Source organism: Talpa europaea, assembly GCF_964194135.1.
Source record: "Talpa europaea genome assembly, chromosome: 9".
Lineage (NCBI taxonomy): Eukaryota > Metazoa > Chordata > Mammalia > Eulipotyphla > Talpidae > Talpa > Talpa europaea.
In genome coordinates, this window is record NC_140076.1 from 73,179,898 (window position 1) to 73,204,887 (window position 24,990).

The 24,990-nt window shown below is 41.0% G+C and overlaps 1 protein-coding gene across 7 annotated transcripts in view; it reads right to left on the reverse strand.

Annotated features, from left to right (window-relative positions):
* Positions 1-516: 516 nt before the first annotated feature.
* MAPK9 (mitogen-activated protein kinase 9) overlaps positions 517-24,990 on the reverse strand; it is a gene marked incomplete at both ends in the record, with an annotated part of 38,457 nt that continues 13,983 nt past the window's right edge. For 2 of the 7 annotated variants that reach the window (XM_084243631.1, XM_084243634.1), the window contains 9 exons: positions 517-659; positions 2,033-2,104; positions 3,965-4,028; positions 5,020-5,144; positions 6,443-6,625; positions 10,793-10,864; positions 12,273-12,438; positions 20,873-21,011; positions 24,322-24,380. In XM_084243631.1, coding sequence (XP_084099757.1) covers positions 517-659; positions 2,033-2,104; positions 3,965-4,028; positions 5,020-5,144; positions 6,443-6,625; positions 10,793-10,864; positions 12,273-12,438; positions 20,873-21,011; positions 24,322-24,380 — 1,023 coding nt within the window. Of the gene's footprint in view, positions 665-2,028; positions 2,105-3,964; positions 4,029-5,019; positions 5,145-6,442; positions 6,626-10,792; positions 10,865-11,206; positions 11,279-12,272; positions 12,439-20,872; positions 21,012-24,321; positions 24,381-24,990 lie in introns of all 7 variants that reach the window. The other 5 variants (XM_084243632.1, XM_084243635.1, XM_084243629.1 and 2 more) reach the window with 4 other exon arrangements.

Consider the following 24,990-nt stretch of genomic DNA (forward strand, 5'->3'; position numbering starts at 1 on the left):
GAAGGTATGATAATATGGTATTGGCCAATTAATACACACGAATCTATTTTTCTGGACAGACACCAAATTACTAAAGAGGATTAAGAGATAATTCTAGAAGCAGCAGTAGCTGGAAGATTATTTGGCAATTAAATACTGATTTCCAAGTACTAGATGGCATGAGCAAGTACTGTGGTTACATGCATATAAGTTCCAACAGTTACCTAGGATGAGAAATTGTTACACTATTACTGTAACACTTAAAAATAATAATTCCTCTACCTAATTGCTCACCTGAAATGATCTTGAACAAAATCTCTAAAAGTGTGGCTTGCACTTTTTTTCATCAGACATAATCTGCTTCATTTTATAATCTAAGCAGGCAATCCTATTAGAACTGAGTAGGGGGCAAGGCATCGTGTTTCTTACATGCAGAACATGGAGTTTTCTATTTGGTTCCTTCAAAATTCCCAAGCATTTCAGGCCCATGGAAGCAAGAGTTCCTTCACTGATGACAAACTTGTTATTTTTAACTTATCATCGACAACCTTCAAGGGGTCCTGTCGAGGCATCCAGACTGCTGTCTGTGTCTGAGGCCAGTGTCTGCTCAGTGGACATGGATGAAATGTCATTGATAGATGACGACTGGGAAGGAGTGGCGTTGCTACTTACTGCTGCATCTGTGCTAAGAAAACCAAATATAATAAAATCTGAGGCATGACATAGCTGCAAATCCAGGCAGTGACACTTTAAACCATTTCTCCACTCTGTCCTTTTGTAGTTTCCTGTCCTAGCTAGTAGTAGAAATGAGAAGTTAGCTGACCATACATTTCAAACTTTTCCTGGAGTCATTTTTTAGGCTCTAAATCCCACACAGTTTTGGATCTTTCCCTGCAACATTCTCCTTTGCTTCGCAGTGGCTAACCATCACATATATGCTCATGTGTAATCATGTCAGCTACTTAAAAAATACCTGCTGCTTCTAAAAAGATATGATAAGAAAATTGCTAAATTTATCCTAAAACTACCAGTAGCACAAAAAAGGGCTATGCTCAAATAGGAATCAGCTGCATCAGATATTTCGATTATAATCCTAAACACTTAGTCCAAGAAAAACAGCATTAACCTTTGAGGGATTCTTTTCCAATAAAAAACACCTTCTGAAATGAGGACTGTATACAAATAAAAAAAGACAAAAGGAAAAAAAAAAGTAGTGCTTTCTTGTTTATTTATTTTTATAAATCCTGAAAAGTTCATTTTGTCCTTTTAAGGAAAATGAAACTGTCCTATTTTCTACTATGCATATTTACGTCTGGTCTAAGCAGAGATAAAACACTTGCACACTCAGAGGTCAGTGTCTGCAGTCTTAGATTGGCACTTAGCTAACAAACATCTAAAAATTCATGTGGAAGTTATATAAGCTCTAGGCACGTGACACATATGTCATGATGAAAATAAAATTCAAGAAAAAAGTTAGTAGTGCAACCCACATTTGTGGTATGTGAGCAAATGTGTGAGCACCAATAAAGGTGAGTGGGAAAATATACACCAAATATTTCATTTAGTAAACAGGTTGAACCCTACAACATAAGTTAATACCATATGTTATGCCTCAAATAATCAAAAAATTACCAAATTGTTAGTCAGGCTTCTAGATGAAGCAGAAAAATGGGAGAATTATACAATTTTCTCAAAAGAAAATCAAATCCCATTTCACCTAGATACACAATAATTTAAACTAGGTGGGAGGAGTACAAAGGGGCATGCACATTGAAAGGGGTCTCAATTTAATTTCCTCATCTATAAATGAAGCTGACAGCAATTGTTGCAAGGATGAAACAAGAATGGTTATGATGTGGTTAACTTGGTGCTGGCACATCAGTAGAATGTTTCCTGCCACCACCAGAACAAACCAAAAAAGGGACATTTTCCACATGGGCTTTTCAAATTCCTACACTGGTCAAGTTGGGACTGAACATACTACAGCTACTTATGAAAGTTGAAGATAGGAAGAAAAACATTACGCAATTAAGATATTAAAGCAATCACTAACCTGAAGGTTGATCTTTTCCAACACCATTCTTGTTTCTTTCTTCCCAATCCATTACTTCTTTGTAAATTAGCTCTTTAAATAGAAATTCAGGTTAAGATGCTATATCAGTTTCTTTGCATCTCTAAACCCTGCTTCCAAATCAATTGGAACAGTCCAAGAGCAGCAGGATGTGCTAATTTTAGTTGTGAGATAAAGTTAATTCACTAAAAGTCTGCCCACACCCAAATACCCATGTTTTCACTCATTCTCTCTTCAGCTATTTTTAAAAAAGATTTATTTATTATTTATGCATACAAGAACTAGGGTACAGGCCAGAGGTGTGGGGGGTGAGAGGATTCACCATAGACAGAGAGGGGAAGAGAACAGGCAGGCAGACTGAAATACACTGCTGAGGGGAGCAGCGGAGAGATAGGAGAGGTCTGCTTCGCTATGTGGTTTCTCCCTGGCCGGCCTGGGATGGAACTCATGCTGCAGAGGCTGCGGATCGCTTCATAGTACTGGCGCTTAAATCCTTGCACTATCAGGGAGGCCCTCAATTCTACTATTAAGGCAGCCAAAAATGTAGGATAGTTTTGAATCTATAAGGGGGAGGAAAAAAGGGGAGAGAGGGAGAGAACCAACAAGCAGAATGGTTCTCACAGACCATTTTAAAGCAGTAGATGTTCTCACACCCACTGGCATGTTTGTCCCCATCAGGTTCTACAAATGAATCAGCATCCACATGTGTACTAGACACCCCTGCAGACTGGCCAGTAATTAATCCAAGTACCTCAATCTTTGCTTGGCTTCAATCTCAATTTTCATTTGTAAGAAAAACTACCTACTAAGTAAGCTAATTAGGAGTTCCTAAAATTTTGTATTCATGGACAAAAATTAGCACATTGCAAATATTTACTGAAGCCTATGAGAGTGGGAGTGTGGCTGGGTGCAACTGCTTGCTAAGTGTGTGCACACTCAGGCACTGGCCCCCTGAATCCTGAGGGCAGAGCCCTTGGGCAGGACAGATCACTGATTTGACTGCATTGAACATAGTTCTTAATTACTAAAGATTCTACTTTTTAATGAAAAATTATTAGTTCAGCATTGGTTTAGTTTATTGTGGGCTGTTTGGCTAATCTTACAGTAATAATAATAATTACTTGCATATTTTTGATCTGCCATTTTCGCCAAAGTTTATTTAAAAATATACATACAACTGTACAGATTATGAATGCAGCAGAAGCTCAATGACCCCAGATGAGTCCCCCATATCTGCTTTACAGGTGTCTCTGAGTTGGGGTTACTCAACAATTTGCAAGATGTTATGAAGGTAAGTGTGCTATGATTACTGAATTCAATTTATTTATTTTCCAAAAAGATTTATTTATTTATTTACACAAGCACTGGCTACAGTCAGAAGCACGGGAGGGTGAGAGAATTCACCAGAGCCAGAGCAGAGAGCAGAACAGGCAGACTGATGAAGTACACTGCTGAGGGGAACAGCGGGCCGCAGGAGATGTCTGCGCGCCATGTGGGACCCTCGCCTGGTGGCTGGCGATTGAACCGGCGCTGCAGAGGCTACAGGCAGCCTCGCAACCCAGAGCTCAACTGCTGCGCCACTGGGGAGGCCCTGAATTCAATTTATAAACTAAGATTTGATAATGTAAGATCATGTGGAAAAGTTCTTATTTTTTCTTTCAAAGCAAATGCTATGCAATTCACACATGTTTCTCTCTAATTTTGTTCTTCAAGTTCCTTCTGTACTTTCACTGTGAGGTGGGCGGAGTAGGATAAATAGGCTGCAGGGTCTCTTATCTCTCCCTTAGAAAGAATACAGAAGATGTTGATTTGTAATGATGCAAAGCTAATACTTATATAATACTGTTAGAATGCAGTGTGACTTCAATTTAAAAAAATGTCATAAGTAAGGATCAAAATAAATTTTGTCTTTACCTTTCCATTCTTCAATTGCATGTTCTCTTTCTTCCAACTGGGCATCATAAATCTGAGGTGGTGGCTAAAAATTAAATTACATATAAAGTAAATAATTAAAAAAATAATGAGACATGAAGAAAAAGTAACTTGGGTGGCTTCTATTTATGCTATAGATGTAGGTTCATTCAATACATGGCTTACTAAAGGTATTTTCATAAGTGTGACATATCAGCTTCAGAATCTAATAATTAAGAAAAAAATTAAAAACATGGCTATTATGGTCTTCTTAATTAACACATGACATCAAAACACCCTAAAAACATCTGTTCACAAGTAATTATAAAATTAGCCAGACCTACCTTGGCAACTGAGATACTGAGCTAGGAAATACAGATGGGGCACAAGAGAGTTATGTTGACAGTACTTCCCTTAGGACTCACAAATCAATCCTGATATAAATGGGCTAGTCTAAAGATTTGCTGAAAAATAATATCTTTATGTGACAAATGCTTAAAATCCATATGCCAAGACATAAACGTGTTCTACTGCTGGCATAGGCATAGGCATGCCACTGTGTGGTCACCTTACAGCTAAAGGGCAGCCACACCAATGCTGCTGTGGCAAAATGCACGGGAGACCCAGGCTGATAAGCGTAACTCCCCTAGCAGGTGCCTCTAGAGAAGAAGAAATAAACTTAGGCTTTTCAGCAAGTTTTTCAGCCTCTTGGATTGCGGGGGAGGAGGGAAGGGACTGCATAAATAAGATAATGTAACCAAAGCCCAAGACAGTGTCAGGTACACAATGGATGATTAGAAAAATCATATTATGATTTAATATAAATGTAGACAATTACATCACCACAGCATAAGCATATGACCTCCTAAGGCACTCTGAGCTATAGCCCTAGCTGCAAGTGTCCCCAAAGGAGTTGTGACCCCTGTCACACAGTCTTTTTTAATCTGGAGTCATTTTAAATCTAGTTCTTGCTATCTTTCTGTAGCCATTCCACTGACAGAAGATCCAAGTACATGTAAGCCCTTCCTTGACAGTAAGTCTTTCGAACAGATGCTTACCGCTTCTGCTTCAGCAGGGTCATACCAAACAGTAATATAGGGGTGACGCAAAGCTTCATCTACGGAGATTCGCTTGTCAGGATCTATCACTAACATTTTTGATAACAGATCTCTGGCTTGACTTGCTAGAGTGAAAACAAATATTAGATTAAATAAACTAATGCTGTTCATCTGAAAATCAAACAATAAAGAAATGTGGCAATGCAGATAGATTAACTTTGAGATGTATTAACTTTGAGAAAGTTTTGGTAGGTTCCAGATCAAAAGAACCATTTTCTTTTTTAAAAATTTATTTATTTATTTATTTATTTATTTATTTATTTGTTTGTTTGTTTGTTTATTTATACAAGCACTGGGTACAGTCAGAAGCACAGGAGGGTGAGAGAATTCACCAGAGCCAGAGCGGGGAACAGAGCAGGCAGACTGATGAAGCACACTGCTGAGGGGAGCAGTGGGCGGCAGGAGAGGTCTGCGCGCCATGTGGGATCCTTGCCCGGTGACCGGGGATCGAACCGGCGCTGCAGAGGCTGCGGGCAGCTTCGCAACCCAGCGCTCAACCGCTGCGCCACCGGGGAGGTCCACAAAAGAACCATTTTCTAAGAATAAGTCAAGTAGACACTTTCACTAAAAACGAGGCTTTCAATCAATTTTTCTGGCTCTGGATCTGGGCAGAGAGGAGGAGAAACAGGCCTTGCGCGGAGGGTGGAGAGGGCACTGAGCAGCCTTTGACCTCAGACAGGAGCCTCGAGAGGCCCAGGGCTGCTGTAGCAAAGGGTAGGAGCTGAGGTAAGGGTGGCAGTGCCAAAAGTGAGAGTATACGACACTTCACAGATGCCTCTGCTTGGCCTACCTGTATACAATGTTGGTAATACACACTTAAAATCCGCAGATTAGTTAGAAAATACCCAACAGATACAAGGCTCACCTAGGTTTGGTCAGTTAAAGTTCACATACATAGGTCAAGAAGAGACAGGGTTTTGCTGACTGACACAGTTTACCTTGGTAAGGAGAGAAACAAATTTATTCTTTCCCTTAAACAATTTAGTGCTGGGCATAGAGAAGGGGAGTGTCTTTTTAGTCAACTAAAGTGTGGTTTCTGACTCCTCACTTGGGCTAGGTTCTTCAAGTGTTGTTTTTTTTGTTATTTTTTTATACCACCAAAACTGTTTAGAGCTCCATTGCTGAAATTAACATGAAAGTCTTTAAGAATGATGTGAATATTTTTATTTTGGCCCAAGACTTCAGTTAAACCAAATTATTGAGGACAACACTTCTAGGTCCTTAAGCTTTCTCTTTATGTTATCTTTATTCCAGCTTAGACCTGACTCAAGGCTCCTCAGCGTTCATGGGTTTTACAATGTAAACAAAAAAATGAAAGCTTCACTCAGATTATGAAAACAAATAAGGAAAAACAACATCTTACTTTTTATTTTGTCTCGTTCAGATTCTGATGGGAATATCCAATCTGGAAAGAGTTCTTCAAATTTGATTCCAGGATACTTTGGTCTGTTTTCTACATAATTCCTCACAGTTGGCTGAAGTTTCTTCATGAAATCTGCAGACGGTGTTCCTAGCTGCTCAATAACTTTATTCCACTGATCAATATCTAACGAGTTTCTTGAGGAAAATACAACTGGAATGCCTTGTATTTATACAAACTAACACCATTCAAAGAAAATCTTAAATTATATTTATACTAATTGACACATAACTACCTATGTCACCTCGCTTGGTTAGCAGAAGCATTTTGAAATAATATTGGAAAATACTCGGATTTCTACGTTTAGAGTAATTTAAACAACTCTTACACTGCATCTTTAAAAACTATGATCACAGTTAAATGAACACAATGAGGTCTGTATGCCTTCCTATTCTAGATCAAAATAAGATTATCTTATAACTGAAGAATGAGAGGAATGTATAAACATGAAATTAGAGAAACATTACATAGGGAAATTGAACTATGGTGGTGGACTATGGATGCTTTGGTGGTGGGTGCACTATGGTAACTACACCTGAAGCGGGGGCTCCTACACGTCTAATATAACATCGAGAATGTAACAACTTTACAATTAAAACAAATCACTTTTCATATTAAACCTATATTAGATTCAAAGCTCTTTATTTTTATTTGTTTTTCTAAAAGATTTTATTTATTTATTTTTGTGTAGAAGAGCTGGGGTACAGGCCAGAGGTGTGGGGGGTGAGAGGATTCACCAGGGACAGAGTGGGGAGCAGAACAGGCAGATCTATTGAAATACACTGCTGAGGGGAGCAGCTGGTGAAACATGAGAGGTCTGTTGTGCCGTGTGTGTAGCTCCCTGGCCGGGGATTGGTGGCACTGAGGCCACCTTGGGGGGCCTTCATGGTGGCAGCCAGCGCTGAAACTTAATCCCCAGGCAACCTAGGAGGCCTTCAAAGCTCTTTAAATTACAGCAACTACTCAACTCTTTTAAGTACACAGGTGGGGAGCCAGTGCCCCAGTGATGCAAGGACAGGCGGGTGATGCCGAAAGCAGGAAACAGGGCTCTGGGCTCCCTGAGTTCTCCGCTCGGCCTTTGGCGCAGGATCACACACCTTCCCATAACTGGGCTTAGAACGAGTAGTGACAACTTTGAAGGGCCATTCTGTTTTACTTGGCTTTGACCCCATCACTGCAACACTTAGGATTGTGTTTTATTTTCTTTCAAGGTGCAGGACCTGGGTTTCACACTCCTTTGTGCATTAGACATTCATTGGGTGTTGGGCAATCTCCCTTGGGTCTCAAATCCTTATTTGCAAAATGAAGAAAATACCAGCTTTGTCTCTTTCATGGGGTGCTGGGGGTAACAGGTATGATGAGAACAGAAAGTCACCCTGAAACTGTAACCAAGGATACAAGAGAATGCAGTGCACCTACAATTTCTTTCTCCTTGTTGGTACCATTCTGCCCTCTACTAGAGCTATCATCATTCAAACCTGATTTTTTTCCTCCTTTGCAAAAACCATGCTACTTTCTTTTGGTCCCACATCTGCTGCTCTCACTCAGTTTCTTCACTCCCATTTGTTAACTAACTTAAACAGCTCCCTATATTTGTACAATTCCCAGCCCCTCATTATCTCTTTAACATCTTCTCATCAGGCTTCCCCCATACTTCATGAAAACTGCTATCAAGGTTGCCAGTGACCATACCTTACTCCAGTGGTCAATCCTTGGTTCTCATATTTCTTTTCTTTTTTTTTTTAAATAGAGGCATGTTTTTATTTATTTATTTATTTGTTTTGTTTACACAAGCACTGGGTACAGTCAGAAGCCGGGAGGGTGAGAGAATTCACCAGAGCCAGAGCAGGGAGCAGAGCAGGCAGAAGGACCGAAGGACACTGCTGAGGGGAGCAGCGGGCGGCAGGAGAGGTCTGCGCGCCATGTGGGACCCTCCTCCGGTGGCCGGGGAGCACCCGGGGATCGAACTGGAGCCGCAAAGGCTGCGGGCAGCTTCGCAACCCAGTGCTCTACCGCTGCGCCACTGTGGAGGCCCGGTTCTCACATTTCTAACAGATCTTGGGAACCTCCCTTGGTGCTCTACTTCTTGGCCTGTATGGTGCCTCTTTCTCTAGGAGCAACACTCTGCTTCCTTTTGCTGTTTCTCATTTTCCTACCACCTCAGGCAGCTTCATCTCCTGTCCTTTGCTCTTTTCTCTCTCAGTACTCACCAGTTTCAAGAGGTCTTCTCTATCCCAGACTTCTTTCTTGACACGTGTTCTTGATATTTCCACTAACAGACATCTCAAAATTCTAACAAAGCTCTGTTAAGCAGCAAGCTTCAAAGCAGTTACAGAGTTCAAGCCCTCTCTACCTTCACATCCACCTTCCTGGCACAAGCCGGCATCATCTCCTAGTCAAGACTGCAACAGCCCATGGTCCCTCTGATTCTCCCCTTGTTCTGGGCTGTTTACCTGCAGTTCAGCAGCTCGAGCAATCCTTTTCCAAAAACAGGGTAGGTGCTCAGTATATACTGGATTTGTGGTAAAGAGTCATTTTTACAGACTACAGGAAGGTAGGAAAAGGAAGACAATCCCAACGAGCCTGGCTGATCTGAGCATGTGCATGACTCTTGTCACTTAACCACCACAGGTCTCTTGTTTCTCCCTGACTCCTCAAGGATTTATAGCTGCCATTGGGAGTCAGAACTTGGGCACCAGGTGGTTTGGCTAAAGCTCTCTCTAGAATTCCTTCTACCCTAGGCTATATAATATCTCTGAGAACATCAATCAGTTTTTCGGAATCTTGTTCTATCCAAATAATTTTTCATCTAATACTGGAAAAAGTTGTGAAAACTTTTGGAAAATGTTAAACTTAAAGTGTGCTTTGAGAATGACAAAAGGTAACCTTATATGCAAATCTATTAATTACCGACATTCTAAGCTGTCAATATGTAAGGCAGGAATTTTAAATTAGTAAAGTCTGAATTTTAAATTACTTAATGCACTAAAAAGTACTCACACTTTTTATTTTTGCACTTTCTGAAGAAAACATTTCTTAATTAAAAAAAAAGATTACGGTACAAAATGATTAAGAATTGAGACAAACTGAATGTTACATAGATACTTCTAAAGTATTTACCTTCAGAATATGTCAACTCTCCCCTGCTTAATTTAGTTTATTTGCAAAATAAACACCTCATTTTAATTACAGTTTGAAGCAAGAGAATCTACAGTAAGAGTAGTAAAAGTGTTAGAAAATTGATTCAAATAAAATAAAATGTTCCATATTTAATTCACATTAAAATCTGTGATGCAGAAAATGCAAAAGAAGGTAATTAAAATGATAGGAATAAAAATTTTATTCTAAGTTTATGTTGTGAAGAATTTATATTACAAGAAAACTACTCTCATAAAATAAAAACTAAATTATTTTAATAAAACACTTGACTACACAGCTTTATTTCCTTTAAAAATAACCATCAATTAGCCAACAGAGACCACTTAAAGCTTTCAAAAAAAAAAAAAAGCAAGAGCAAAGACTAATGAAAATATTAAGTGGTTAGAACACAAATGAAAAAGTTTAAATCAAGAACCACATTAGAGTAAAAAATATTAAAGATGGGAGACTATGAGGAATATGAGGAAAGAAAGCTATCATAACTATTATATTATCCTCCTTGATGCTACGTATCATTAATATGATTTACTGATCACAATGTAAGCTAATCTCTTGCATTTTAAATTTATTTAGACTTCCTTGGTCTGTCACAAATAACCTTCCAGATGAATCTTTAAAAAAACTTTCTACAAAATGTCAGCAGTGTAATAAAAAAGAAAATTTAACAGATACTATTCCTCACAAACTTCATTTTAATCTTTTTTACTTAGGTCTTATATAGTGTGTTTCAGTTCTTACTTTGGGGGAAAATATTTTAATGCATTCTGATAACTAACAAAATAGCATATTAATTCAATTACACAAGAACTAGCTTATAAAACTTTCCTAGTTAACTGAATGAACTAAATAAAAAGTATGTTTATTTAAATACCTTAATATATTTGTTAAAGAGTAAATAATTTCTTATAAACTATTTTTGATAAAAGAGCTAACTGCTTTAACTTAACTCCAAGCCTTAATAAAATCATTAAAGTGAAGTAAAAAAGAAAATATAAAACTGAACCATTTTGGTTTATGACACTAATTTAACAAACCCCTCAGATCACAGTCTAGGATGACGAAGTTTTCCTTTGAGTTCCTGCTGCCTTTGGTTTTTAATGGAAAGCATGGCCGGGAAGGTCCCGGGAAGGATACGATCAGTGCCTTGGAATATCACACAACCTTTCACCAGCTCTCCCATGATGCAACCCACTGACCAGATATCAACTGAAAATAAAATGAAATGATAAAATTATGAAGTGCCATGAACAAAACAAAGGTGGGAAAAAGGAATTCTAACAGTGTACTAAACACACAAATATGGAAAAATAAACTGCTAGCTAAAGGTGAACTTTTTACATAGTATGAATGACTGCTGACCTCTGTTTTAACCTTCAGTTTGCAGCAATCGGAGTTTTAGTGGCAAAGATTCCAATATTTGACAGCTTAAAATACAAACAAATCCAGAAACAAGAAGTGCCTTTCTACACAAAGCAATTTGCAGGCCACATGCCCTCTCCACCCCAACCTCCATGGCCAGTGCTAGGTCTCTCTCCCTTTGAAGGATACAGTCTCTTCCTGGAAACAGGACTTTATGGAGGACCATTTCTGCCATGATGCACCCGACAGACCAGATGTCCACTACCAAACACCAGGTGATTAAAACCAGCCAAGACTCCACAAGTCTTTTCTCAAACCCCCTCCCCAACAAAGATGAACCCAGCTTGCTGACGTAGGCATTTGTGAAATACAGATCCCATTTTGATTCTTTTCTAAATTGCCATGTCAGCAGAGCCTCACAAGTGCAGGCTTGCTCCATGGGCTCTGGGTGAAGCCTGGCCAAAATTAACCCAACTTCCTAGCATTCATTCTCTCCTGCAAGGCCCCGTAGAACCCCAGGCCTCAGACAGCCAGGCAGAGGGCCAGTTAATGCTGCTGGTGGTAAGGGCAGGTGGGAAGATAACCAGGGCTCTTATTTTCTCTCACGTCTACAGGGGACAGCAGAACCCACAGAGCTGCATCTCTTTGAGAGGAATCACAGGTTATAAAGGAACTAATGAAACCTGAAGCAAGACTCATGTCAGATGATGTGGGCAAATTTCAGACTTTTTAAGAACACATAAATGTGATTTAGTTCTTTTCGACAATTGGCAAAGAGTTCTAATAGTGCTAGAATAAGCTTTGATGTTAAAAAAAATACCAATTTCACACAAAAAGAGAAATGTATTAATACATTTATAACAAATTAAAAAATAAGTAAAACCAACATATGGTGCTGAAATCAGGGTAATGATTTCCCTTAGGGGCTGAGACCTGGAGGGGCCAGGGAAGCCTTGGATGCTCCTGATTACATGGGGGTGCTCCCACAGAGCTGCATAGTCAGTATTTGTAGACTTTTAATGTTGTATTTCATAAATGCTCACAATTATCTATTTCAAAAGTAAATTTTAAAAAGTGAATGATTTTAACAAATGGAAATGCAAAATTAATTATTTCTTATCTGTGGACTATGATAATCTATGTATAGTCTAGTCCCAGCATTAGAGTTCACATAGTCAGCAGGAAAGAGAAAATTGAACCAGTGATGACCAGTAACAGCACTATCTTTAAACATCTCATTTGCTTTTGTACTCACCATTCTCTTTGTAGCCCATACCCAAGATAACTTCAGGGGCCCGGTAATACCGTGTTACCACATAGGGAGTCATCATGAAGTTGGTGCATGCTGTCCGGGCCAGACCAAAGTCAAGGATCTTAAGGGTGCAGTCTGATTTGACTACAATGTTGCTAGGTTTCAAATCCTAAAACAGAAATGGTTTAAGTTAGGAAAACAAGCCATAGCATGCTAAATAAACACTCTCGCATTGGTAAGGATTTGTGAGGTCAGCCCGTGACCACTGAAATATGCCAGAATGCTAGAGAAGGATAGTGAGAAGTGATTATTGGAACAATTTAGGAAAACCCTACTCCTAAGTTGACACTAATACAAATTAACCTGAAGAGGTAAGGCGGTGGCTCTCATATCATGTGGAAACCTTCATGACACTCCTTTGCTTGAAAACCTTCAGAGTGTCTACACTGCCTGTTCCTCCCTCCACCCCTCTTTTTTTCCCATCGTCCCATCCCACCTGCAGTCCTTAATATGCCAACTCTTTTCCACAATTCAACAAAAATATGTCAACCACATATGTAATTTATGTCTTCTAGTAGCCACTTTAAAAAGAATAAACAGAAACAGGTAAAATTAATAGTGCCATTTTATTTATTTATTTATTTATTTATTTATTTATTTATTTATTTATTTATACAAGCACTGGGTACAGTCAGAAGCGTGGGAGGGTGAGAGAATTCACCAGATTTATTTATTTATTTATTTATTTATTTATTTATACAAGCACTGGGTACAGTCAGAAGCGTGGGAGGGTGAGAGAATTCACCAGAGCCAGAGCGGGGAGCAGACCGGGCAGAAGGACCGAGGTACACTGCTGAGGGGAGCAGCGGGCGGCAGGAGAGGTCTGCGCGCCATGTGGGACCCTCCTCCGGTGGCCGGGAGCAGCTGGGGATCGAACCGGCGCTGTAGAGGCTGCGGGCAGCTTTGCAACCCAGCGCTCAACTGCTGCACCAACGGGGAGGCACCAATAGTGCCATTTTAAAATATAACCAACAACAAAAAAATTGTAGTATCTTGCACTCATTTTTGGTGTTGTCTTTGAGATGCACTGACAGCACATTCTGAGCGCTTACTAGCCTCGTGTGGCTAGTGGGGGCATACTCACAGCACAGGGCCAGAATTTTCTGCCCCTGGAATCTTCCCATAGCTCTCCCTCTCCTTGGAGGAATTTCTTTTTTTTTTTTTTTTTTTTTTTTTTATAGAGGCATGCTTTATTTATTTGTTTGCTGGTTTGTTTGTTTGTTTTTTGTTTATACATGCACTGGGTACAGTCAGAAGCGCGGGAGGGTGAGAGAATTCACCAGAGCCAGAGCGGGGAGCAGAGCAGGCAGAAGGACCGAAGTACACTGCTGAGGGGAGCAGCGGGCGGCAGGAGAGGTCTGCGCGCCATGTGGGACCCTCCTCTGGTGGCCGGGGAGCAGCCGGGGATCGAACCGGCGCCGCAGAGGCCGCAGGCAGCTTCGCAACCCAGCGCTCAACCGCTGCGCCACCGGGGAGGCCCTCCTTGGAGGAATTTCTTGATCAGAAATCCCAATTCCCCCTTCACTTTCTCCCTTCCACCAGCCACACATACCACTGTGACGTTTTCTCCTCCTCCTCTCCTATGCAGGTTTTCTGAGAGGAGGCCCTGGCTGGGCTCTCAGCTCTCAGAACTTAGCCCAACAATGTTTGCTGAGTGGACATCTGCTCCATTATAGTCTCAGTGCTTTCACACAACTTCGGCAGTTGTGCTAGGGTATTTCTTCATGCTGATCCCCCACAATGAACCCCCTTCTTCAGGCCACAGGAATGTGACTTTGCCTGAGAACTTTAATCTGCAAGTAATCCTAAAAACTGTGACTTCTAAACAATCCATATTCATTCTTTTCACAAGAGTATTATTCCACTGCAAAGTCAAAATGCCAAGTCATGCCACACAGTAGGACCTGTGTGTGAAGCTTCAGGTCTCACACTGACTAAAACCTCCTGGCTGACTTGTTACAAATGGGCACAGATTATGACTCGTGACAACGATAGCTGTGAAGCATTATCAGAATAAGCAGAAAATCATTTGACAATCACAAATTAAAATTATGTTATACTACTGGGAAATGGCTTCTTTCTAAACTTCCTGGATTCAGTAAAATATAAATCAGAAGTACATAATGTTTAAAATAACCAATGTTACCTACCTCAGCTAAACACACACACATACACACACACATACACACTTAATTCCTACCAGGCCCTGTGACTCTAGTTGGGTCCAGGGTACTGTGAAGACGCGATTCTCCCCTGGTGTCCTGATGAGATGTTCTGGGCCCAGAGCTACTGCTGAGGGCAGTCCCTGGCCTGTAGCTACTACTCTGCACAAAGTAAAGCTGAGGAAGATCAGCCCACACTCAGACTAGAAACTCTCTCCCCTGCAGAGGTGAGTTACGGCAAACCAATGTGTTTTCAGTTTGCTTATTTAAAACCAAAGAATACAGCAAGAACAGGCATTTTATCTTATTTATTTATTTTACAGATTTATTTATTCACTCATTCTTTCTTTCATTCATTCATTCATTCATTCATTCATTCATTCATTCATTCATTCATTCATTCATTCATTCATTTATACAAGCACTGGGTACAGTCAGAAGCGCGGGAGGGTGAAAGAACTCACCAGAGCCAGAGCGGGGAGCAGAGCAGGCAGAAGAACTGAAGCACACTGCTGAGGGGAGCAGCGGGCGGCAGGAGAGGTCTGCGCGCCATGTGGGACCCTCAACCGGCAGCCGGGGATCGAACCAACGCTGCAGAGGCTGCAGGCAGCTTCGCAGCCCAGCGCTCAACCGCTGCGCCACTGGGGAGGCCCCAGGAACAGGCATTTTAAAATACAAATCACTAACAGATAAAACAATGTTCAACTTCACAAAATTTAAAAAAAAGAGAGAGAGAAGGAACCATTTTAGTCTCTTTGTGAGACTAGCAGGCTGTGTGAAAAAGAATGGTGACATCCATGCTGGGGAGAAGCAGCAACAGATTCCCCTACCTTCCCCCCTACCCACCCATGGTGGGAACATCAACAGATACTTTCTTTTTAGGAGGAGGAATTTTCAAAACTTTAAAAAGGTATAAACTTTACCACCCAGCAGCTCCTGAAATTCAGTCTGGCCTTGGATTTTAGCATAGCCACATGAGCAAGGTTGATTAACATCAACTGAGAGAATTAGAAAACAGGTCCATCTCCAGCTACTTCCATCTATAAGAAAATTGCTCTTAAACCGATTTTATTGGAACAACACACTTTACTGCCATCTAGTGGAAATTATCATAATAAAATGCAAACAGGACCCTCCATTATGTGAACAGCCTTTCAAGCCCAGGAGTGTGGGAGGCTGTCTACCAGCTCAGATGCTTGCCAACTGGGAGGTGCTTACAGAGGCCCTGGGGGCTCCTGAGGGCTTCCTAATTCCCCAACACTTTCCTATCAGCTTCCATAAACAACCAGAGGCTAGGTCTTCAGTTTCAAGATGATAAAGAGCATTCTGCTTCCTCAAACCTTGAAAAACACCCAAACCAAGGGGAAAAAAAGTTAAAATAATGTTTTATTTTCTAATGGGGGGGGCCTTAGAGCATCCCTGGAGTAGCAAACGAGTCCTAAAAATAAGTAACCAAAAAGGGCAAGAGTGAAGGAAATGCGGGGTGAGAGCATCACCCCATAAATCATTCCTGGTTAGTTCTTAGATCAGACCCCTCTGACTGAAAAGGGAGTCCTAGGAGGTAGGATCCTGCACATTGTTACAAGTGTGAACTGCCTTGATTTCCCCATAGCTACCTAGAGCTATTTACTTGGTGTCTGTACCCTGGGATCCGAGTAGACTGAGCAGACATTTGTATTACTACTTAGTTCTTTAAACTGCAAGACTCAAGTATCATCAACTTCACCCACTTAGAGGGGGGCCAGGTAATAAACAGAGAGCTGATTTAGAACTCTTCCAACCATGTTATGGCATAGGCCTAAGACAAAATAGTGAAAGATGACTATTGTTCATCCCTCTAAGTGCGAATGGTTTCTGTTCAGTATGGAGGAATGCATTTACCATGCCAGAGGCCTTACTGACCTGCTTTAGCAACTATATTGCATCCAGCATGGCAGGTGCAGTCAGGACTCTAGTTGGTTAAGTCTCACTGTCTACAGTCTTTGTTTAGGGGCCTTCTAGTTTCTTTAAGCACTGGGCTAGTAAATTAAACTGAGATGTGAGAGGGACCACAATTGTTGCATTCTACAGGTTTTAATGGTGGCACTAATCTTCATTCTTCCCACCCCCTTACAGTGCAGTTTGTTTTTACTAGCTTGAGGGGGCAGTTTCAGTTTCCCATTTGGCCTTTCCCACACACTCTCACCTCACAGGCCAACAACAATGTGCAGGGGGCACTCCAACTGCCAAGTGTATCCACTGGCTGGGTCCAACTGGGCCTTCCAGTGTTTCAGTCTTAAATAGGATTAAATGACAAGGGATCGCCAGATATCCCTTTGGGGAAAGTCTGATGACAGGGCAAGACCAAATGCATTTAAAAAGAAACTCAGGGGAGAGAAAAACAATAGCAAAAGCAATAAAACACTTCACAACAATTTTGCCTCAGAGAGATGATAGTGTATTCATGCAACAAGAACAAATGCAATAAAAATGAAACTTTCAGGATAAAAACAGCTTCAACTCACTGGTATTTCAGAAGAGAGAAAATAAAGCACACAGTAAAGAGGGCATTCTGCAAGAGTACAAATTTCCTAGACTCTATGAACATCCTTCTAGGCTTAAGGGCCCATAAAGTGCCCACCACAGTCAACAAGAGCATTTCCATCATGTTTCAGAATACAAGGAATAAAAAAACAGTTTTAAAAGTTTCCAGAGATAAAAAACAAACCAACCAACCAGCAACAACAAAAACCCCAAATCAGGGCACTTGCAAAGGACCTGTCATAAAGGGGCCTCCCCTGGTGGCGCAGCAGTTGAGCACTGGGCTGCGAAGCTGCCGCAACCTCTGCAGCACCGGTTTGATTCCTGGCTGCCGGCGAGGATCCCACATGGTGCAACAGACCTCTCCTGTCTCGCCTGCTGCTCCCCTCAGCAGTGTATTTCGTCAGTCTGCCTGTTCTGTTCCCCGCTCTGGCTCTGGTGAATTCTCTCACCCTCCCGCACTTCTGACTGTGTCCAGTGCTTGTATAAATAAATAAATAAATCTTAAAAAAAAAGGACCTGTCATTTTGCTGGCATTAAAAGTTGAAAAGTCATACGACAGCGAGGTACTTCATTTATAGCTCTGAAGGTGATTCATTTGTAACTGAAAATTTTATATCCACCAAGCAATTAATCATGTGACAGGGCAGAAAGAAAGAGCTTCATATATTTGAGCCCTCAAAAAATTCACCTCCCATGCATCACTCCTAGAGAAGATTTTAGAGGATATATTCTACCCTACAAAGGAAGTAACCTTAGAAAAAGAGAGATGGGGTCGGGAAACAAGGCCTCCAACACCAGAGTATTGAAGGAAATCTCCCCAAAAATGCCAGGACCACCCCCCGCCCCATATCAGGTATGGGGCAGCCGGTCCATACGTGAGGAGGACTGAAGCTCCCAAGAGATTTCCGGATGCTCTAGGTACCTGAAAGAAGAGTGAGACACGGGCCTCCCCGGTGGCGCAGCGGTTGAGCGCTGGGTTGAGAAACTGCGCGCGGCCTCTGCGGCGCCGGTTTGATCCCCGGCTGCTCCCCGGCCACCGGAGGAGGGTCCCACATGGCGCGCAGACCTCTCCTGCCGCCCGCTGCTCCCCTCAGCAATGTACTTAGGTCCTTCTGCCTGTTCTGCTCCCCGCTCTGGCTCTGGTGAATTCTCTCACCCTCCCTCCCGCACTTCTGACTGTACCCAGTGCATGTATAAACAAAACAAACAAACAAACCAGCAAACAAATAAATAAAGCATGCCTCTATTAAAAAAAAAAATTAAAAAAAAAAAAAAAAGAAGAAGAGTGAGACACCCTGCAGAAAGTTTAGGGTTAAATGAGCAATAAGAACACAGGAAATAACTCACTCCTTAAAAAAACAAAAGAAAACAAAAATGGCCAAACCTCTAACAAAAGACAGGTGTTGTTTAGCTCCAGGGACAAAAAAATTGAAGGGAAAAGAAATACAACCATGGTACAAAATATAAGGTGGAGGTGAAAAATACAGTCATAATGATGAAAATACATATTGATAGTGATGGAAACCTAATTACATTTTAACTATACAGGAGAATAGGGAATAGGAAACTGAGTGGGCAAAGACTGGGAGGGGAGAGAGCATTTAATCAGTACTTCCCACTGATGAAAGATGAACACATAGAGAGCTAATCATACTATTCCCGAACAGAAGTTAACACTAAAATAATCAGCTGAAAGAAGTGAAAAGCTTGCTTCTAGAGAGAGAAATAAGAGGAAAGAGGTAGGAACTCTGTTTTTACATTAAGAATTTGTAAACTGTTTGATCCTTGATAAAAAATAAATAAATCAACCAACTTGTACAGCAAGTTACAGAACAATTATGTACAAGATAAGTTAAAAAAAGACCTAGGTATAAACAGATATGTTGGTGTTAGCATAAGAAAGAAGAGAGCATGAGCATAAAGGAAGGAAGGAAGCCCAGCCAACTGCCATCACAGGCTGGGAAACTTTCACTTCTTTTTTTTTTAAATTTTTTTTTTTATTAAGGCATGTTTTATTTATTTGTTTGTTTGTTTGTTTGTTTTATACATGCACTGGGTACAGTCAGAAGCGCGGGAGGGTGAGAGAATTCACCAGAGCCAGAGCGGGGAGCAGAGCAGGCAGAAGGACCAAAGTACACTGCTGAGGGGAGCAGCGGGCGGCAGGAGAGGTCTGCGCGCCATGTGGGACCCTCCTCCGGTGGCCGGGGAGCAGCCGGGGATCGAACCGGCGCCCCGAAGGCCGCGGGCAGCTTCGCAACCCAGCGCTCAACCGCTGCGCCACCGGGGAGGCCCAAAACTTTCACTTCTTTTAAATTTTCGAATTATATAAAATAAAAAGTGGTGGGACTATGGGTGTTTTTCAAATAATAAATTTTATATTTAGTATGAAATCATTTTAATAAGCAAAACTGACAGTGTGTATCTATGTTGAAGTCATACTAAAGAAGATGGACTGGGGTGGACAGTTGACATAAGACTAAAGGTTTTAAGCTTTACTAAAGGTTTCATGCAGTTCATCATCTCTTGGGACCTGGATTGGAGGGTTGGAGTTGGGGTATCGGAAGAACAAGGTCTTTCATTATTTGCTTCATCTACCTTCCCACAACAGGCATGGGATACCTTCACAGCAAACACAAAGCCTAGCTGGCAGGCCCAAGAATGCTCGGAACAGGAGCGTACAAGATAAGAGGGAGTGGTGAAACCCAGTGGGGTGATGAAAAGGATGGACAGCTGGCTCAGGGAGTTATTTACTGTGCTGGGTAAACAAAACACTTCTGAGGACCCCCTTTAAGGGGGCACAAGCTGCAGGGACTGAATATTCTACCACAGACCCTGCTCTATTCCCTCCAGGAACAGGAGGGCATCATGTCCCCAAGAGTCTCTGGGCCCAAGAGGGGAGAAACAAATAAGGCAAATGTTTCCTGTCATAGAATTATTCAGGACTAGCATAATAAGGCCTAATAATCTGGGAACTTACTCTGGAACATGAATATAACACAAAACATATTTAAGAGCTACTAAAAATGCTTTAATTTATATGAAGGTCTATGAAAATTTTAGGAAGAAAAATAGAATGGTAAGTTGGTCTTTAGTTTTAATTTAAGAAAGCAGTAGTATCAATATTTTAGCACAAATTTGCCAACAGAATTTCTATTATTTTAACTAAACACTTGGTGGCAGCAAAGCCTGCATTTTAAATAACAGCACATTGGTCAGGAATCAGGTGTCAGTGAGCCAGGCCCTGGACTTAAAAGCAATTCCTTAGCAGTGTTATACTGAGCAGCTGGAGCACATGTGGTTCCAGCATGTGCACAGGCCCAGTTAAACCAGGGGCACCACAAGTCTTTTTTTTTTTTTTTTTTTTAAAGCATTAGAGACCTCTTAGACTCTCTCTCTCTCTCTCTCTCTCTCTCTCTCTCTCTCTCTCTCTTAAAGATTTATTTATTCATTTACACAAGAACCGGGGTACAGGCCAGATGCACGGTAGGGTGAGAGGATTCACCAGAGACAGAGAGGGGAACAGAAAAGGCAGACTGAGGAAATACACTGCTGAGGGGAGGAGTGGGCGAGACAGGAGAGGTCTGCTGTGCCATTTGGGTATTGCCCTGGCTGGCCGGGTATCGAACCCGTGCTGCAGAGGCTGTGGACAGCTTCACAGCACTGTGCTTCACAGCACTTGTGGGGGAGGCCCCACAAGTGTTTTCTAGTCTCAACATTATTTGGAAACATAACATGGTCTCATAGTTTACTCAACTCTGAAAAGTTTTTTTTTTTTTAATGTTAAGTTCTTTTGCATCTGGAGAATTAGCACAACAAAATGACTGTGATTTTAAAAATAGATATGGTGTCACTACTTACTCTATGAATTATGCCAGCTGAATGCAAATGTTTAATACCACAAAGCATCTGGTAAAGAAGGTAGGACATTCTTTCATGGTCCAACTCCATATGGATAACCTGACATAAGTTAGCATCCATTAACTCCATAACCAAATACCTGAGGAGAAAAAAAATCAGCCATGTACCACATAAAAATTATCCAAAATCCCTTTATGATTACTAAACCAGAACTTTTATGAAACTATTAACTCCCTATCTGATAATCAGTGTACTGGCTAATGTAAAAACATAACTTGCTTTCTCTAAATATTTATAGAGTATCTTGGGAAAAAAAAACAAATACAATGGAACTTTGTGAAAATTTTCCAAAGAATATAAAAACAATTTAAAGAATGTTTTTCAAGTGAAAACGAAAGTACTATTTGTATCATAGTGAATAGAATCTCATACATTTAATTTCTCCTACATCTTAAATTGTTGTTATTGGATCATTCTTACCAGTATATAATACTATTTCTCTTATCTTAAGAAAACCTTTCACCACATTCTTCCCACCAGCTACCAGCCCATTTTTACTGCTTTTGCAAGCAAAACTCCCAAAGAGGTATCTATACTCATCCCCCATTCTCTAGTTTTATTTTTCTCACCACCATTCTTTATACTCCTTTGACTCTTTCTTTTTCCCCCTTAATCTCAGAAACCTTTTGTTTAGTGTATTAGTGTCTGTTAGTTTTTATAAATATTGTGCTTTATTGAATTGTTCATTATGTAAATATCTAGTATCTGTTTTTCTAACTTGTTTTACTGAATATAATTCCCTTGAATGCCTTCTATTTTGCTGTAAATTGCAATATTTCATCTTTTCTATTTTTTCCTATTTATTTACTTTAAAGATTTATTTATTTATTTGTTTATGCATACAAGAACTGGGGTACAGGCCAGAGGTGTGGGGGGGGGGGTGAGAGGATTCACCGGAGACAGAGTGGGGATCAGAACAGGCATATTGACTGAAATACACTGCTAAGGGGAGCAGCGGGTGAGTCAGGAGAGGTCTGCTGCGCCATGTGGGTAGCTCATGGGGAACTCATGCTGCAGCGGCTGCAGACCGCTTCATAGGTTGCACCTTAACCCCTTGTGCCATCTGGGAGGCCCCTTTCCCATTTTCTCTTTTTTTTTTAAATTTATTTTTATTTATTTATACAAGCACTGGGTACAGTCAGAAGCGCAGGAGGGTGAGAGAATTCACCAGAGCCAGAGCGGGGAGCAGAGCAGGCAGAAGGACCGAAGTACACTGCTGAGGGGAGCAGCGGGCGGCAGGAGAGGTCTGCGCGCCATGTGGGACCCTCCTCCGGTGGCCGGGGAGCAGCCGGGGATTGAACCAGCGCTGCAGAGGCTGCAGGCAGCTTCGCAACCCAGCGCTCAACTGCTGCGCCACCGAGGAGGCCCTCCCATTTTCTCTCTCTCTTTTTTTTTTTTTTTTTAATAGAGGCATGCTTTTATTTGTTTGCTGGTTTGTTTGTTTGTTTTGTTCACACATGCACTGGGCACAGTCAGAAGCGCGGGAGGGTGAGAGAATTCACCAGAGCCAGAGCGGGGAGCAGAGCAGGCAGAAGGACCGAAGTACACTGCTGAGGGGAGCAGCGGGCGGCAGGAGAGGTCTGCACGCCATGCGGGACCCTCCTCTGGTGGCCGGGGAGCAGCCGGGGATCGAACCGGCGCCGCAGAGGCCGCGCGCAGCCTCGCAACCCAGCGCTCAACCGCTGCGCCACCGGGGAGGCCCCTCCCATTTTCTCTTAACCCCATTTTGATTAGGCTTTCGCCACCACCACTATTGTTGAAACCGTCCTCTTATCTTCCTGGCTGATTATGCCCTTTTCCTCTCCCCAACATTTTGATATTGGACCACAGAGCACCTGGTCCTTGGCTTACTCTTCTTTCACTACACTCACATTCTTGGTGACAGTCTCTTGTCTCAAGGCTTTAAATATCACTCATAACATCTCCTAAACGTGTAGCTTTAAATTTCTCTCCTGAACCCCAGGATCATTTACTTAATTGTCCACTTCACAGTTCCACATGGATATTCAACAGGCATCTTGAAGTTCAGACCTAAAGACCACACTCCTCATTCCATCCCACCTCCAAAAATTGAAAGCACTTTTATCCTCTAGACACTCAGGGCAGAATTCCAGCTGACTTTCTCAATGCCTCTCATTCTCTCACTATATGTCCTCTGTAACAGCAAGAACTGCGTCTCTACCTTCAAAACAGTTTTAGCATCCCATCTCCCGCCTTCACCCTATTATTACCTCTCTGTCTAAACAGAGCCAACTAAATTTCTCATCTGTATTGTTTTAATAGCTTCCCAACCAGCCTCCTGTGCCCCCAACCCTTATAGTGGGCTCTTAACACAGAAACCAGGTATCCATTAAAAATATAAGTTGGGTAAACTCACTCCTGTTGAATGTATTCAGGAAATCCTTACAAAGGCTCAGAGGTCCAACAGCGTTTGGCTCCTCTGAGCCCACCCTGTTCCGCTCCCCTTTGCCAGCCTCATATTGTTCTTAGGACACATCAGGCAGGTTTCCACTCCCACTTCCTCCCACAGCCTGTTCTTTCTATCTTGATTCTCTTCCCCCAAATATCTGTAGCGTTAACCCCCTTAGTTCCTTCAAGGATTTTTTCAAATGTCACCAATCCAGTAAGGTCTCTCCCCAACCACCCTACAAACACAACCTGACTTCTAATTCCCAGGACTCTGAGCCTCTCAACAACTCACTCTCTCAACAACTCATTCACCTTAGTGAATGATCTCATTTTCCTTGATTATCTATCTTTCCTGGCTGTCCTGGCAGGATCTAGGAGGGAGCATTACCACCTACTACTCTTATGTAATAAAAGGGATTTTACCTGTTTCAGTCAAGAAGGAAACCAAGTCCAAGAATGCCTAGCACATGGTTACCAATGAAATATTTGTTGAAAGAATGAATACAGCAAATAAATTTAGGATGGAGTTGGGCACTGTATCTCAACATTATAAATTAATATTTGATCTCACAATTAGTTAGATAATTGTATTTAGTATTCTCAAGACACAAAATAGTTAATGGATTAACCATTTCAAATAATTAGAGATACCTGCATCCTACAACCCTGACTTTCAGAGTACTGGAGAAAAAACATTTTATATTTCAGTAAAGCAGATCATGTCATTAATGGTCAATGTCTACTCTGAAGAGTTATGTTCATTTATCTTTCATCTGTTATGGAAATGATAAATAGGCACAAAGAGTTGAATATGGAGTATCCATTTTCCTTAACATTTATCTTCCACAGGAAAAAAATGGCTAAGAATATCATTAAAAATGTACTACTACCTACATTTTAGGAAATAAAAAGCAATTACTTTCTTTTCTAAATTTTCAGTCTTTGGTGAAAGTGCATTACTGAATAAAAATGATACTTACACATCTTGAAATTCTTCTAGAGTTTTTTGTGGTGTAAACACATTTAACAAACTAATTATCTGAAAAGAGAAAAGTAATTATATCTAGGCATGTCAGATGACTCTATTTGATTATATAAAGTAATTGTAACATTAACAATGTATTAAAACTGGAAAAAAATCACAACAGTGCTCATATTGATTATTATTGCTTTTTCCAAAACATTCCATTACATGTCTCTGAAAAAATTTAAATTAGGATTCTCAACTTGGAAATAAGTGCACTTATAATCAAATCACTTTGTTAAGGTCCCTAGGATTTTAACAAATAATGTCTTTCCTGCTCTGAACATAAGAAACAAATTATGGGTGGAAAAAGACAAAATAAAGCAACATGTTAACTCTGAAAACTTAAATATTATTATTATGTACAAATTTATAAAAGACTTTTGAAATATGAAGACTAAGTTTATATTTCTGATATGATAAAGAGGAAAGGCCTCATAGCATTATAAATTTACTTCAAAAGGGTTTTAGAACTAACCCCAACCCAGGCCTCCATCCTGGCTACTTGTGGTTCAACGAGCTCCACTGCTTGAACATCAAACACACACTATTAATCATTTCAAATGACCCAGATTAAGATGAATTATTCAGTATACAGGGTTGGGGTGGTTGGCTTGTCAAGGAA